The following is a 15,960-nucleotide window of genomic DNA, read 5'->3' on the forward strand; positions in this document are numbered from 1 at the left end:
ATCTGCTAGAAATGTGATCCGGTGGACGATGGAGCAGAAAACCTGTGGTTGCAATAAAGACATCTTATTTCCACACAGTTGTCCTGACTGACTGAATCGTCAGGTGAGAAGGTGAGAGCTGAAAACGAGGTTACGGGTGACGCGGTGGTGGACGGGGGTTCGGGTCCGGTTCTGCTGCGCTCCGGGAACCGTACGAGCACTTTATTCTACTGAAAAAAGGTACATAAACATCATCGTGGTACATCTAAGATCAACCAGGCCGACCCCCGGGACCCTGAACATGAGATCCTGAACATCAGGGAGCAGTTCTAGAGCAGTGGTTCCCAACCTGTGGCCCGCGGCCCCCCGGAGGGCCGCGGAGGTACTGCAAGTGGGCCGCCCAATAACTTCATCTGGGCTGATCGCAGCTCGGTGATTCCTCTCTGACATCACAGCTGGACAGAAGGACAACACGTGGATCCTGGAATGACGGCAGCTTCCACCTTTAAAGGACCGGAAGAGGAAGAAGTTTCCAAGGAATCGTTCAGAACAGTTTCACCAACCTGTGATTCAGGTGTTCTGATGGAAACAGAGACAGAGACAGACGTGTACAGACTCAACTATCTGTCCAACAGAGACAGTTTCTCTGACAGGAGGAGACTCTGGAGACTGGACTCAACACAGAGACACTGAAGCACCAGAACCAGAACCAGAACCAGAACCAGAACCAGAACCCAGGACAGAGAGGTTCAGTGAACGTGGTGTTGGAGGTGTGCTTCTACCGTCATGGTATCAATCATTAATATGTGTGCAGACAAGGTAAAAAAAAAAAAAAGAAGACAAACCAACACTCATGTGGTGACATCATGAACACTTTAATATTGATCAGTAATCCACAAAACCCCCTCCCTGAGCTGCAGTCTGCACTCCAGATGCTGAAACAGCTTCTGATGGAGGAAAACAGCTGATTATATTTGGTATCTACAGAAATATAGATTTGGTAGAAATGTGATCCAGGGGACGATGGAGCATAAAATCTGTGGTTGCAATAAAAACATCTTATTTCCAAACAGTTTTCTTGACTCACTGAATCATTAGGTGAGAAGATGAGAGCTGAAAACAACGTTACAGATGACGTCATGGAGGGTTTGTCCAGTTCTACTACAGTCTAGGAACCATAGAAGCACGTTATTGTTGTTGATTTCTCCTTCTACTGACAAATGTACATAACAATCATCATAGTACATTTAAAATCAACCAGGCCGACCCCCGGGACCCTGAACATGAAGAAGCAGTTCTAGATGATGGATGGATCATTTTATTCATCTTGGTGAGAGCTCACATACAAACAAACACTTTACCATGACAGAGACCTGACAGTCCAGTAGTGATGTCACGGCTGGAACAGGAAGTGGTGAGAATAAAGACCAGGATGAACTCTGACTGCACAGCAACCTTGTGCTCAGATCTGACAGCAGGTTGTAACTTCATCTGGGCTGATTGCAGCTCAGTGATTCCTCTCCGATATCACACTTGGTCACGTGTGCAGCAAACTAACTGCAGCTGAACATGAAGTGAAGGATCTCAGCTGAACTGAGCTGCAGAGAAACAACATGCTGCTGTTCACCGTGAAGCTCTGACTGGAAACAGACAGAAGAACAACACGTGGATCCTGGAATAACGGCAGCTTCCACCTTTAAAGGACCGGAAGAGGAAGAAGTTTCCAAGGAATCATTCAGAACAGTTTCACCAACGTGTGATTCAGGTGTTCTGGTGGAGACAGAGACAGACGTGTACAGACTCAACTATCTGTCCAACAGAGACAGTTTCTCTGACAGGAGGAGACTCTGGAGACTGAACTCAACACAGAGACACTGAAGAACCAGAACCAGAACCAGAACCAGAACCCGAACCCAGGATAGAGAGGTTCAGTGAATGTGGTGTTGACGGTGTGGAGGAGGATCAGTCTGTCAGAGGAGACGCTGTAGAAGGACAGAGTTCCAGCAGGAACATCCACGTACACCGCTACTCTGTCAGAGACTGAGGAAGAGGAGGAGGAAGGTGTTACTCTGTTATTGTGACGGACAGAGTACCGACCGTCATCATAACAGTCCAGACTCCAGGAGTGATCGTTCCCTCCAAACCAACAGTCATCAGAGTTTCCTTTCCTGCTGATTCTTCTGTAACTCACTGATACAGAAACAGCTTTGCTCCACTGGACCTCCCAGTAACAGCGACCCGTCAGAACTTCTCTACACAGCAGCTGAGGCCAGTAATCAAACCTGTCTGGATGATCAGGATATGACTGATCCTCCTCCACACGTGTCATCTTCCTGTTTTTATCAGACAGTTGGATGTTGTTGTTGACTGTGTTTGTGTCGATGGTGAGTTGACAGGAATCTGATGGAGAGAACCAACAACCCAGCTGCAGTTATTATTGATCTGTCATTGATCATTGATGGATGAATGTGTGAATGAAATAAAAACACACGTACACTTCCTCAGACCTGGTGTCAGCCATCGTTGTCCAGCAGGCTCCACCCTGGAAGGAGGAGGAGGGTCAGACCAGCTCAGTCTCTCTCAGGGGTGGGATGTTATTTAGAGGACCAGGGTCCTCTAAATAACATCCCACCCCCACCCCAGTAGGAGGAGGGTCAGACCAGCACAGTCTCTCTCAGGGGTGGGATGTTATTTAGAGGACCAGGGTCCTCTAAATAACATCCCACCCCCACCCCAGTAGGAGGAGGGTCAGACCAGCTCAGTCTCTCTCTCGCTCAGTCTCTCTCAGCAAACATGGACATTACATGGCTCTCACACACACTTATAAGATCGGCAAAGTCTCATACTGACAGACTGATTGAATTTAACTTCAAGACGCTCCTCAAAGAGTTTCCAGGAGGGACGGAGTTTTATGTGGCTGGAAACGGCCGGCTGCGGAGGAGAGGAGAGAACCAGCAGGGGGGTCCTGCGGTGACGGGGCAGCGCGGTGCAGGACGGCTGTGAAAACCTACCCATCCCTTAACGGACACATTAACTCTGGTACAGTGGAATATTAATGCATGGACTGACCTGAACAGCAGGTTACGATCCACAGTGTTAACATCATTATCTGCCGATATAATTTCTTTAAATGAAACCCATCTAAGAGGAGATGAAAACATCTATTTAGAGGGTTATGTTTGGTTCGGTCATAATAGAATGACACACATTAAAGCTCCAAGAGGATCAGGTGGAATAGGGATATTTGTTAAATCCCATCTTTTCAGGGAATATGAAATAGAAGTAGTTGATAAAACAGTGGATGGAATTTTAGGGATCTGTTTTAAACACAGATGCACGGATTATTCATTTGTTGTTTACTCATGTTATTTACCACCTGAAATGTCTCATTGGGGAAGGAATGCGTCTTCCTTTTTTTGCTCATTTATTGAGCCAGGTTTATTTGTTTTCAAATATGGACGCAATTTACGTTTGTGGAGACCTAAATAGTCGAATTGGTGGACAGCTAGATTATTTAAGTGAAGTTGATAATATACCAGTGCGAACCCCACTTGATGACTGTGTGAATCACCATGGAGAAGCTTTTCTGGAATTTCTATTAGATTCTAAAATGTGTGTTTTAAATGGTCGGTTAAATCCACTTGATGACAACTTTACATCAATCTCAGCTAAGGGGAGGGCTGTTGTGGATTATATGGCTGTACCTTATGATTGTTTAGAAACCTGTTTAGATTTCAAGATACTTTCCTCATCTCAACTTATATCAGACTGCCAATGCTATGATTCGATTAGTGATAGGTGTCGGGTCCCAGATCACTCACTGTTATTTCTTAAGTTTAAGGTGCGGCCACAAACTGGTTTAATAAACGAGAATGATCATGAATCAAATAAATCTGTATATAGTACATTTTTGACCCGAAGATTATGTAGGAATGTACCAAATCAATTGTCAGACAAAATGAAAAAAGGTGTAGTTGAATTGGTTGAAAATATGCAGGAAATACGGAACTCACAGGAAGATATTGACAAATGGTACAGTAGAGTTTGTGAGCTCCTATACAATGAGTTAGGGGGGACTGGACCAAGGAAAAGACTCTCCAAGTCAGAAAATAGAATTCATAGACCTAATAAACCATTTTGGAATGAGGAGTTGGGGGACCTGTGGAGGGCAATGCATAGAACAGAACATATTTACCTGAAATATAAAGGTGACAAAGACCAAAAAGAACAGCTTAGAGTCAATTTTAAGATGAGTCTAAATCAGTTTTATAAATGGTTACGTTACTTTAAAAAACAGTACAACAAGGGATACATTTTACAATTAGAAGAAATGCACACTACCAATCCCCAATGTTTTTGGGACCAGATTAATAAACTTGGGCCTAGAAGACGAAGTAAAATACCATTGGAGGTGTATGACAATAAGGGCCAATTAATCTCAGATATCCCACAGGTATTAAAAGAATGGGAAAAGTGTTTTACACACTTATTTTCAGGTAACCAAGAGGGGGATTATTTTGATTCAGTCTTCTTTAATGAAATTTGTTGTCTTAAATACGAATTAGAAAATAAATCATCTCACTCTACTTTTGAGCAGGATAATGTTTTGAATGAAGATATTCATTTAGAGGAGGTGAAGAAAGTTATCACTACTTTGAAAGATGGAAAAGCGTCAGGGTTTGATGAACTGACAAATGAAATATTGAAATGTTCTATGTTCATAGATCTTCTTTATGTTTTATTTAATTTTTGTTTTGAAAATGGGATTATTCCGTCAGTATGGTACAAATCTATTGTTAGCCCAATACCGAAATCTTTAAAAGATGATCCTAGAATACCTTTAAACTATCGTGGTATCAGTTTATTGCCAGCATACAAACTTTATACATCTATTCTTAATATAAGGCTCATGACCTATCTGGAAGATAATAGTTGTTTAGCAGAAGAGCAGAATGGCTTCAGAAAGGCTAGAGCCTGTGTTGATCATGTATTTTCAATCACTACTTTAGTCAGAAATAGAATAATGCAAAACAAATCATCATTTGCCTGTTATATTGACTTTCAAAAAGCTTTTGATTTTGTTAACAGAGATCTACTAGCCTATCGTCTTCTTGAGGAAGGGATAGGTGGGAAATTCTATTGGGCCATACAGTCACTGTACAAAGATCCCCAGGCTTGTGTTAGAGTGAACGAATATTGTTCAGGGTGGTTCCCTACGCCTTCTGGTGTCAAGCAGGGGGATTGCCTCTCTCCTACTTTGTTTGTCATTTTTATTAACAATTTAGTTAAGGAAATAAAACACCTAGGACTGGGTCTTAACTATGATGGTAATTTTGCTTTATGCGGACGATATAATTTTGGTAGCCGAAAACGAAAAGGATCTGCAGAAAATGTTGGTATGTGCAGAGAAGTGGGGTAGAAAGTGGAGACTTACAGTTAATTATAGCAAAACTCAGATTATGCATTTTAGACAGATTGGGACTAAAAGGAGTGACATACAGTTTTATTTTGGGGTATGTAGGAAATTACAAATACCTAGGTTTTATTTTGGATGAACATCTACATTTTGAATATGGTACATCTCTGTTAGCTGAATCTGCAAGTAGGGCACTTGGTGGTGGAATAGGAAAGACTAAAAAGCGGGGCGATTTAGGATATGCTTCCTATTCCAAATTATTTCAGGCGTGCGTCTGTCCTGTTATTGATTATATGGCAGGAGTTTGGGGCTTAAAGGAAAACATGAAAGGTCAAAGGGTACAGAATAGGGCAATCCGATATTTTTTAGGGGTTCATAAATTCGCGCTCATACTAGCTATAACGGGAGATATGGGATGGGAGCCATGTGAGGTACGTTGGAAAGGTGCTATGGAACAGAATAGTGAAGATGCCAGAGAATAGAATTGCTAAGAAAATATTAAAATGGGATGTTACAATAAAAGGTGCATGGGCAAGTGAAGTAGAGGATATATTTATGAGGATTGGCGCATTGCATGCATTTCAGAATGGGAGCGTTGTGAATGTCTTTTGGGCTAAGGAAGCCTTGTTTAATGTGTATCAGATCAAATGGTCACAGGACATACTGTATAAACCAAAATTAAGAATATTTCGTTTTATAAAAAGTTGTTATAGCGGTGAAAAGTATGTTTGTGCCTCCCTCTCTAAAAGACAACGATCATTATGTGCCCAAATCCGTTGTGGAATCTTGCCTCTGCACCTTGAGACAGGACGTTATCGAGGGGTCCCAGAAGAAGAGAGGATTTGTCCTTACTGTAATATTAATGATATTGAAAATGAGTTCCATTTTTTATTTTACTGTCTTCTGTATCATGAGCTGCGTCAAAAATTATTTGATAGATGTAAGAATCTGGATTTGATGTGGGTAAGCGATGCTGAGAGACTCAAATGGATTTTTGATCATAAAGTATTTGCACTTGCTGACTATTTGGAGAAAGCGTGGGATAAACAAAGAAAAGTAACATATATTTAAAAATATCCATTCTGGTTTTTGATTTATTTATTTATTTTGTTTTTCCGGTGTACATTGTGCAGCTCCCAATTAAGTGTGTGTGATATTGTGTATTTGATGATTTTCTGTTTCTGGTGTCTTATAATCCCGTAAAGGGATGGGTCTTCGGACATGACACAAAAATAAAAATTAATTAATTAATTAATTAATTAATTAATTAATTCATTCATTCATTCATTCATTCATTCATTCATTCATTCACACACGGATGAAGAAACAGTCCAAAACTGGGACAGATGCACTTGAATGCAGCATCTCTGGAGTCTGTCCTGTGGTCGTCACCTTCCAGCACAGTTTCAACACATTATTTTCATCTGGTTTCATCTCTGCTGAATCAGCAGCAGGAGGAGACCATGTCATGGATGAGTGAAGGTACAGCTGTTATTGTGCTGTGATGGGCCTGAAAACCACACTGCTGTGGTTCTGGGATGTTTACTGGGTCAACAACGGCTCAGAGTTGTGAACTGCATCTATCAGCTCTGCTGCAGCACCAGATGAGCTGCAGCAACTCCGTCTGCTCAAAGATCTCTGCTAAGTGTCATGGAAAACATTCAGACATCATATGGTTTGTAACAAAAGGCCAATAGCTGGAAGGAACAGGATGGAAGAGGAGGATATAAAACATGTAAATGCAGATGAAAGGGTCACATCTCTTTCGTAATGTATACCTTCCTCTAAGCATCCACATGTCGGTGCAAGTATCTGTATTTTACTCAGGAACACTGATGTCCTTCTGTCTTCCTACCTGAGAGTGTCCAGTCTCCAGCGGGGATCCTCCAGTCCAGATAGAAGCTTCCCTGCTGACTCTCCTGGATGGTTGTAGCTCAGGTCAAGCTCTCTCAGGTGGGAGGGGTTGGAGGTCAGAGCTGAGACCAGAGAAGCACTTCCTTCCTCTGAGATCAGACAGCCTGACAGCCTGCAGACACACAACACAACACACATGCAGAGACTCTGAGAGAACTGCTCTTAGACTAAAGCTGACTCTGTCCTCGTGTTCACCTGATGATGGAGCTGAAGGAAAAGTCAGAGGGTCAGCAGAAACACATCAACAATCTTTCAATATCAATGTGGATTCTGACCTGAGAGACTCCAGGTGACAGTGTGGACTCTCCAGTCCAGGACACAGATTCTTCAGTCCAGAATCCTGCAGGTCGTTGTTGCTCAGGTCCAGTTCTGTCAAACTGGAGGACTGAGAGCTGAGAACTGAGGACAGAAGTGGACAGATGTTCCCTGAGAGGTTACAGCCACTCAGTCTGCAGAGGAGATTAAAGAGAGATCATGAGGTTATTTAAAAGTTGATTATGTAATTTAAAAAAAAATTATATAAGATCAATAAATGCTGATTATTTCAACTCATAATCAATAAATATCTATCATAGCGATTGCTGCATTTCTCTTCTCTGCATGTAAAGTTTCCTGAGATTAATAATTGAGGAGAACTGGTCCCACATGAACCTGAACTTAGTTGAACAGTAAATTTAACTGGTTTCCAAAGGGGAGTTTTTCCTTGCCACTGTTTGGCTTAAGGTTTTTCTCCCACTAGGGGAGTTTTTTACCTGCCATTGTTTATGTAATATCTGCTCGGGGGTCATGTTCTGGGTATGGGTCTCTGTAAAGCGTCTAGAGACAACTCTGTTGTATTAGACGCTATATAAATAAAATTGAATTGAAAAATTGAAATTCCTCCATGAACACAACATGTGATTGTAACTAAAACAGATGTGTCCGTGTTGGTCCTTACACAGCTTTCTTGGAGGCTTTGACCACCGGCAGCAGCCTCCGTAGAGCCTCCTCTGAACCTGAGTATTTCTGCAGGTCAAACACCTCCAGATCTTCTGATGACAGTAAGATGAAGACCAGAGCCGACCACTGAGCAGGAGACAGTTCATCTGTGGAGAGACGTCCTGACCTCAGGGACCGTTGGACCTCCTCCACCAGAGACCGATTGTTCAGTTCATTCAGACAGTGGAACAGGTTGATGCTTCTCTCTGCAGACAGTTCCTCACTGATCTTCTTCTTGATGTATTTAACAGTTTCCTGATTGTTCTGTGAACTTCTTTGTTTTGGTTCCAACAGACCTCGTAGGAGAATCTGATTGGTTCTCAGTGAAAGACCCAGGAGGAAGCGGAGGAACAAGTCCAGGTGTCCGTTTGGACTCTGCAAGGCCTTGTCCACAGCACTCTGATAGAGGTCGGTCTCTGTGTTTCTTTGTTCCTCCAGCAGGTTGACTTCAGAGTTGATGAAGGTCTGATGGACATGAAGAGCAGCCAGAAACTCCTGAACACTCAGATGGATGAAGCAGAAGACCTGGTCCTGGTACAGGTTGCTCTCCTCTCTAAAGATCTGGGTGAACACTCCTGAGTACACTGAAGCCTCTCTGACATCGATGCCACACTCTCTCAGGTCTGGTTCATAGAAGATCAGGTTTCCTTTCTGCAGCTGCTCAAAAGCCAGTTTTCCCAGAGACTCCACCATCTTCCTGCTCTCTGGACTCCAGTGTGGATCCGTCCCGGCTCCTTTGTCATACTTGACTCTCTTCAGTTTGGCCTGGACCACCAGGAAGTGGATGTACATCTCAGTCAGGGTCTTGGGCAGCCGCCCTCCCCCTCTGGTTTCCAGGACTTTCTCCAGGACCGTAGCAGTGATCCAGCAGAAGACTGGGATGTGGCACATGATGTGGAGGCTTCGTGATGTCTTGATGTGGGAGATGATCCTGCTGGTCTGCTCCTCTTCTCTGAACCTCTTCCTGAAGTATTCCTCTTTCTGTGGGTTAGTGAAACCTCGAACCTCTGTCACCATGGAGACACAGTCAGGAGGGATCTGATTGGCTGCTGCGGGTCGTGTGGTGATCCAGAGACGAGCAGAAGGAAGCAGTTTCCCCCTGATGAGGTTTGTCAGCAGCACGTCCACTGAGGTTGAATCTGTAACATCAGTCACAACCTCATTGTTGTGGAAGTCCAGAGGAAGTCGACTCTCATCCAGACCGTCAAGGATGAACACGACCTGGAACTCTTCAAAGCTGCAGATTCCTTTGGTTTCAGAAAAGAAGTGATGAACAAGTTTCACCAAGCTGAACTTTCTCTCTTTCAGCACATTCAGCTCTCTGAAAGTGAATGGAAGCAGGAACTGGATGTCCTGGTTGGCTCCTTCAGCCCAGTCCAGAGTGAACTTCTGTGTTAGGACTGTTTTCCCGATGCCGGCCACTCCCTTCGTCATCACCGTTCTGATTGGTTCATCTCTTCCAGGTGGGGGTTTAAAGATGTCTTCCTGTCTGATGGTTGTTTCTGCTCTGTCTGGTTTCCTGGATGCTGCTTCAATCAGTCTGACTTCATGTTCATCGTTGACCTCTCCAGTCCCTCCCTCTGTGATGTAGAGCTCTGTGTAGATCTGCTTCAGTAGGGTTGGGTTTCCTGCTTTAGCGATGCCCTCAGAAACACACTGGTACTTCTTCTTCAGCTTAGACTTCAGCCGCTTTTTACAAACTTCAGCAAAAGTACCTTAATAAAAGTGGAAAAAAAAACGATTAGTGTTAAGTTCAACTTAATTCTCATAAAGAATCAGGATGTGAACCAACACTGATAAACTCTAACATTACGATGATCTGTCCAATACTGAGTAGAATCACTTTCACCCCCAAAACACCTCTGAACATTCAGGACGTGGGAGTGACAAGAACATCTGGTGGTCCTGGAGTTTCTAGTACCAGGATGTTAGCAGTACAGCCCTGATGGGTTGTGGGTTTGTGGGTTGTTGTTGTTATTGTTGTGGTCTCTGTGAAGTGGATTTCCCAGGATTAGGATTTGAAAACACCAGAAGATGATCTGATCCAATAATCTGTAGAACCATCAAGACAATCTCGAGTTCCGCAGGATTCCTGGAAGAGGAAAACCAGGACTACAATTTTCCAGTTATCTTGTGGTTTTGGTCGGTTAAACATACTAATGCTGTCCTGCACAGGGAGGGGCTACTCTAGGGGGATGGTACCATGTGAGGGCGAATGTTGCGGCTGATCTGTGAATGTTGTTCATCTCCTGAGGCATTCTGGGTAATTTATCCAGCAGCTTAAATGTTCAGAGAAATCCTCTTACTGCTCTGCAGACGCTCAGCAAGCTCCTCCTGCTTCATTCTCCTCAGGAAGTTCACTGTGATCTTCACAAACGCATCTCTGCTCCTCCTTTGCTCTTCATCCTCACCCGCCAACAGATACTCTAGGGATTCTGGGTAATCTGGACTCAGAACCCTCTGGATCTTCTTCAGCTCGTCCTTCACAAACAGGACAATGTTGTCCTCCAGCAGCTGGAACAGAACCCCACATGAAGGACACAATCAGACTGAAACCACAGAGACAAACATCAGACCCATGTTGGACAGACTGACAGTCCACTGGTCTCCAGAGACCAGCATGGAGACAAAAATCAGGTCCATGATGGACAGACTGACAGTCCACTGGTCTCCAGAGACCAACATGGAGACAAACATCAGGTCCATGTTGGACAGACTGACAGTCCACTGGTCTCCAGAGACCAGCATGGAGACAAAAATCAGGTCCATGATGGACAGACTGACAGTCCACTGGTCTCCAGAGACCAGCATGCAGATGGACATCAGGACAACAGGTGGAGAAGCAGTTGTTGTTCATGTACAGACCTGAAAGACGGAGTCCAGCTGTGTCTGATGCTGCTGGACAGACGGACCGCTGGGGGACTCTGAGATCTGCTGGTCCACTCTGTGGAGGAACCAGGAAGAATTAGCTCACATCATGTCTGTCCTCACAGAGACAAACAGCAGCTGAAGGTCCATGAAGTCCTGTTTGGATGAGGACAGTCCACCAGAGGACTGGTGGTGGTGAATGTTTACTAGTCCTGCTGATCTACTGAGAACATGTGACCTCAGTGAGAGTTCTGCTCATTCACACGTTCACAAGATCCAGTTCTGCTCCAAGAAACGTTAGAGATCAAGAAGACGGACAACTGATGGAAACATGAAGCAGCTGAGGAACTCTGGACCATCATGAGGATCAGTAAGAGGAACTCTGGATCATCATCAGGTGATGGAGGACCACAGGGGTCCAGGACTACATGGATCTACTCAGGAAGAAACGTGGACATTTCCTAACATGAGGACTGATTTAAATACATTTGATGCGTTTAAATACATCTCACCTCTCTGAAGAAGACTGTTGGTCTCCTTTAAGGTTAATTAACCTGCCGATTGACCGGTCGCTCTTCAAGGACAAACAGCTGGGTTCAGGTTCAAGAGAGTCTCCTTTCTGATGGACCCTGATAGAAGATAAAAGTTCAAAATGTACATATTCTATTTATATGAAAAAGAAGTTATACAGATAAAAATATTTAGTCTATTCAAAAAGTATTAAACATAAATCATTGGCAGCGTTTAGATACACTCACCTCTTTACAGCAGAATGTTGCTCTCCTTTAAAGTCAATATACCTCTGATTTGAGTTGTTGCTCTTCAAGGACACACAGCTGGGTCCAGGACCAGGTCCTGGTCCTGGTCCAGGTCCTGGTCCAGGTCCAGGTCCAGGTCCAGTTGAAGGTTCAGGTCTATTCCTGTTATAATGATGTTTGGTGATGTGAGTCTTGAGCTCTGACATGCAGAAGAGTCAGGGACAGTTAGAGATGCTCATCTCACCTCTGATCTTTGCTCCGACTCTCATGTTCCCCACACAGAGAGGTTTTAGAGGGAGGGACTCCGTCCTCTCCGTCCTCACACTGGTCCATTCTGCTGAATTCACGTCCACATCAGCTCACACACACACCTTCATCTGCAGAGGAAACACACATCACTGGTGCTGCACACAGACCAGCTGATCCTGCTCTGGTTGGTTCCTCTTTAGTGTTTTTTGCTTCTACTGAGCAGTAGAGGTCACTTGGCTTTTTTTATTTTTGTTCTTTTCGTATGTTTCGAATGTTAGAAAGGGTCCCAAAGTAATCAGCCTGTCCTCCAGCAAGTCAGTCCACCAGGACTAACATGCTCTAACTAGCTGGAACAAGTGTGAAACAACAATGAGGTGATTCTGTGAACAGAGTTTTTACTACAGAAACTTGAAAATCTTGTTACTGTAAATGTGACGAAGCTCAGAGGTTTATCTGCAGAGACAAAGGTTCAATGTTCAAATATAAGGAGATATAAACATGCCGTATCCAGTGCAAACGAGTAATAAATGTGATATGAGGTGTGATGATTGACAGAGTCCAGAGTGCAGTAACAGTCTTGATTAAGAAGTCTTATGACCTGGAGAAGAAACTTCTTATACGTCTCTCAGTAAAATGTTTCAGTTAATCAGGCTGTTGTTTTTAACCCCGTCTGCATGAACCTCTGGGAGCTTCTGTGTCAACAGTGATGCTATTGGAAGTTCAGTCAGGAAGACTTCTGGATGAAGATACGCCGTCTTCAGTAGTTACACAAGCACCAAAGAACAACTTCTTCCAGGAACCAAACTGACTTTAATGCTGGAGACGACAGCTTCATTACAGGAAATTAAAACACCTCACAGTTTGATTGATGAAGAAAACTAATCATCATTGATCATCACTGCGTCTCTGATCTGTGGCTGCAGCAGTAGCTTTGGACCAGAAAGATTTTTGCACCGATGACAGAAAGGAAAGGTCTTAACGCAAAGTTCTTCTTTTCAATGTTTACTTAAAAAACTGAAAAAAATCATACTAAATACAGAACCAAATCCTTAACTTTTGTAAATAAAATAAAGTATACTAGTCAAAAGACTGTGTAGCTCAAAGGTCCAGTGACTTATAAACTTTCACTGAGTTACCGTATATTTATTCTACATACAGCAGCCAATAGAAATGCAATATTCTGCTTTGTGACTTGTCACTGGTTAAAACAAATGTGAAACCAAAGTCTTGCAGAAGGTATTAATCCTCTTAAACATAAATCACATTTATGCAAAACGGATACAACAGATCAAAAATAAACCCAATAAAAATATTGTCATCTAACAATCATGTAGCATGATGAAAGTCTGCAGTGAAAACCTTCTCCAACCACGACGGAGCAGAAACAAACAGGAAAGTTCCCGAAAACAATGTTCAAACTTACAGTTTCTTCAAACAGTCCAAAGAGTTGAAGATGAAGATTCTGCAGTCTGAAGAAAACCTACTGAGACGCAACTGAACTTATCCTGGAATGAGTCAGAGCTGCACCTGAGGAGGAGGAGGAGAATGAATAGATAGGAGGAGGAGGAGGAAGAGGAAGAGGGAGAGGAGGAGGAAAACGCTGGAGCCCACCCTCGACCTTCTACGACTTCGGGAAGTGGGAGAAAATCGCAAAAAAACGTTTGTTTTTTTTATTTTAAATCTTTCATATCTCAGCTTATCAAGGTCGTAGAGACTCGGGGTTGGTCTCGTTGGAAAGCTAGACCCCAAAATATCTCTGACGCAAAACGTCCCCCCATAGAAAGTGAATGGGAGCGAAAAGATGTCAAATTTACCCTAGTGTTGTGTCCAAAAACGACCCTCCAGAAAGTGTTTAAGAGCACGTTTCAGGTCATTTTGAGTTGTTTGTTACAGTTTCTGATGACTGATTTTGTATTTCTTTTACCTCTATGTGGCGGGTTAGGGTGAGCATAACAGACATGGTAGGGTTAGGGTTAGGGTTAGAGGGTTAGGGTTAGGTAAGTGAAATGAACCAGCTCTCCCAGAGGAGAACTGGAAAATGCACGGGCCATCCGAGCATTTACCCACTCAACCCCTTACATGCCTTTCAATTGGAATTAAAGTTGTCTTTCTGTGTCCCTAGATTTTGTCTTAGTACTTGGGTTTTGTGCACGACGTTTCTGCATTATTTTACCTTCCTCAGGTGACTTCCTGGCATCAGGATCTATTTGACATCCTGGAAAAAAATAATTTAGTTAGGCTCCCCTTTAACTTTCTCTGCATTCACAAAAATCACCCTGGTTAAGGTTAAGATTTGGGGTTGGGGTGGGGTTATGGGTTAGGGTTAGTTGTTGAAGCTCTCTCAATGAACTCCCTGATTCATCCGACGACTGGGCAGTTTACAGGGCTCAAAGGCAATGCACAGGCCGGCGCACGTCGTCCGCAGCTCTCCTGATCTATTTCTGCACCATCCACCACAAAAACAAAGTTTGTACAAAAGTGGGAACTCCCTCAGAGTTCTGGAGAAAATGTTTTTAAAAATGTGGGAACTTCCCTTTAAGTTCTGGAAAAAAATGTTTTGTGTGTGTTTGTAAAAAATGTGGGAACCTCCCTTAGACTTCTGGAAATAATATGTGTTTGTAAAAATGTGGGAACCTCCCTTAGAGTTCTGGAAAAAAATGTTTGTGAAAATGTGGGAAATCCCTCAGAGTTCTGAAAAAAAGTTTGTAAAAATGTGGAGAAGGTTTGAGAAGGGACAGGGCCTGGGAGAGGTGTTGGGACGGACAGAGCTCTCCCCCGCCTGACCGGGCCGTTTCCCTGTCCCTCTCACTCCCACGCAGTGCAAGGGAAGGAAAGAGAAGGATGGAGTCCTGAATTTCCTGGTAAAATATAAGTTAGGGTGAGGTTGGGGTTAGGGTTAGGATGGGGGGAAGGGTTGGGGTTAGGATGGGGGAAAGGGTTAGGGTTAGGGTCAGGGAAAGGGTTAGGATGGGGGGAAGGGTTAGGGTTAGGATGGGGGAAGGGTTGGGGTTAGGGTTGGGGTTAGGATGGTGGGAAGGGTTAGGGTTGGGATCAGGAAAAGGGTTAGGATGGGGGGAAGGGTTGGGGTTAGGATGGGGGAAAGGGTTAGGGTTAGGGTCAGGGAAAGGGTTAGGATGGGGGGAAGGGTTAGGGTTAGGATGGGGGAAGGGTTGGGGTTAGGATGGGGGGAAGGGTTAGGGTTGGGATCAGAAAAAGGGTTAGGATGGGGGGAAGGGTTAGCATGGGGGGAAGGGTTGGGGTTAGGATGGGGGAAGGGTTGGGGTTAGGATGGTGGGAAGGGTTGGGGTTAGGATGGTGGGAAGGGTTAGGGTTAGGATGGTGGGAAGGGTTAGGGTTGGGATCAGAAAAAGGGTTAGGATGGGGGGAAGGGTTGGGGTTAGGATGGGGGGAAGGGTTGGGGTTAAGATCAGGAAAAGGGTTAGGATGGGGGGAAGGGTTAGGGTTAGGATGGGGGAAGGGTTAGGGTCAAGGAAAGGGTTAGGATGGGGGGAAGGGTTAGGGTCAGGGAAAGGGTTAGGATGGGGGGAAGGGTTAGGGTTAGGATGGGGGGAAGGGTTAGGGTTAGGATGGGGGGAAGGGTGAGGGTTAGGATGGGGGGAAGGGTTAGGGTTAGGATGGGGGGAAGGGTGAGGGTTAGGATGGGGGGAAGGGTTAGAGTTAGGATGGGGGGAAGGGTTAGGGTTAGGATGAGGGGAAGGGTGAGGGTTAGGATGGGGGGAAGGGTTAGGGTTAGGATGGGGGAAGGGTTAGGGTTAGGATGGGGGGAAGGGTGAGGGT

General features: G+C 44.2%; 2 protein-coding genes across 2 annotated transcripts in view; both read right to left on the bottom strand.

The window, feature by feature from the left end:
- LOC133442591 (S-arrestin-like) overlaps positions 1-1,470 on the bottom strand; it is a 12,638-nt gene extending 11,168 nt beyond the window's left edge. The window contains exons 1-2 of the mRNA XM_061720599.1: positions 1,341-1,470; positions 329-434 (exon numbers count right to left, since the gene is read on the bottom strand). Coding sequence (XP_061576583.1) covers positions 329-434; positions 1,341-1,470 — 236 coding nt within the window. The remainder of the gene's footprint in view (positions 1-328; positions 435-1,340) is intronic.
- On the bottom strand, positions 850-13,662 carry LOC133442091 (NACHT, LRR and PYD domains-containing protein 1a allele 3-like). Its single transcript, XM_061720005.1, is given in 12 exon segments — positions 850-1,872; positions 1,874-2,379; positions 2,475-2,521; positions 7,251-7,421; positions 7,585-7,758; positions 8,247-10,002; positions 10,594-10,801; positions 11,153-11,231; positions 11,668-11,784; positions 11,914-12,075; positions 12,158-12,290; positions 13,586-13,662. Coding segments are annotated over 11 exon segments (3,342 nt in total). The 5' UTR covers positions 12,247-12,290; positions 13,586-13,662; the 3' UTR covers positions 850-1,839.
- Positions 13,663-15,960: the final 2,298 nt, after the last annotated feature.

The sequence above is a fragment of the Cololabis saira genome, chromosome 4, assembly GCF_033807715.1.
Source record: "Cololabis saira isolate AMF1-May2022 chromosome 4, fColSai1.1, whole genome shotgun sequence".
NCBI lineage: Eukaryota > Metazoa > Chordata > Actinopteri > Beloniformes > Belonidae > Cololabis > Cololabis saira.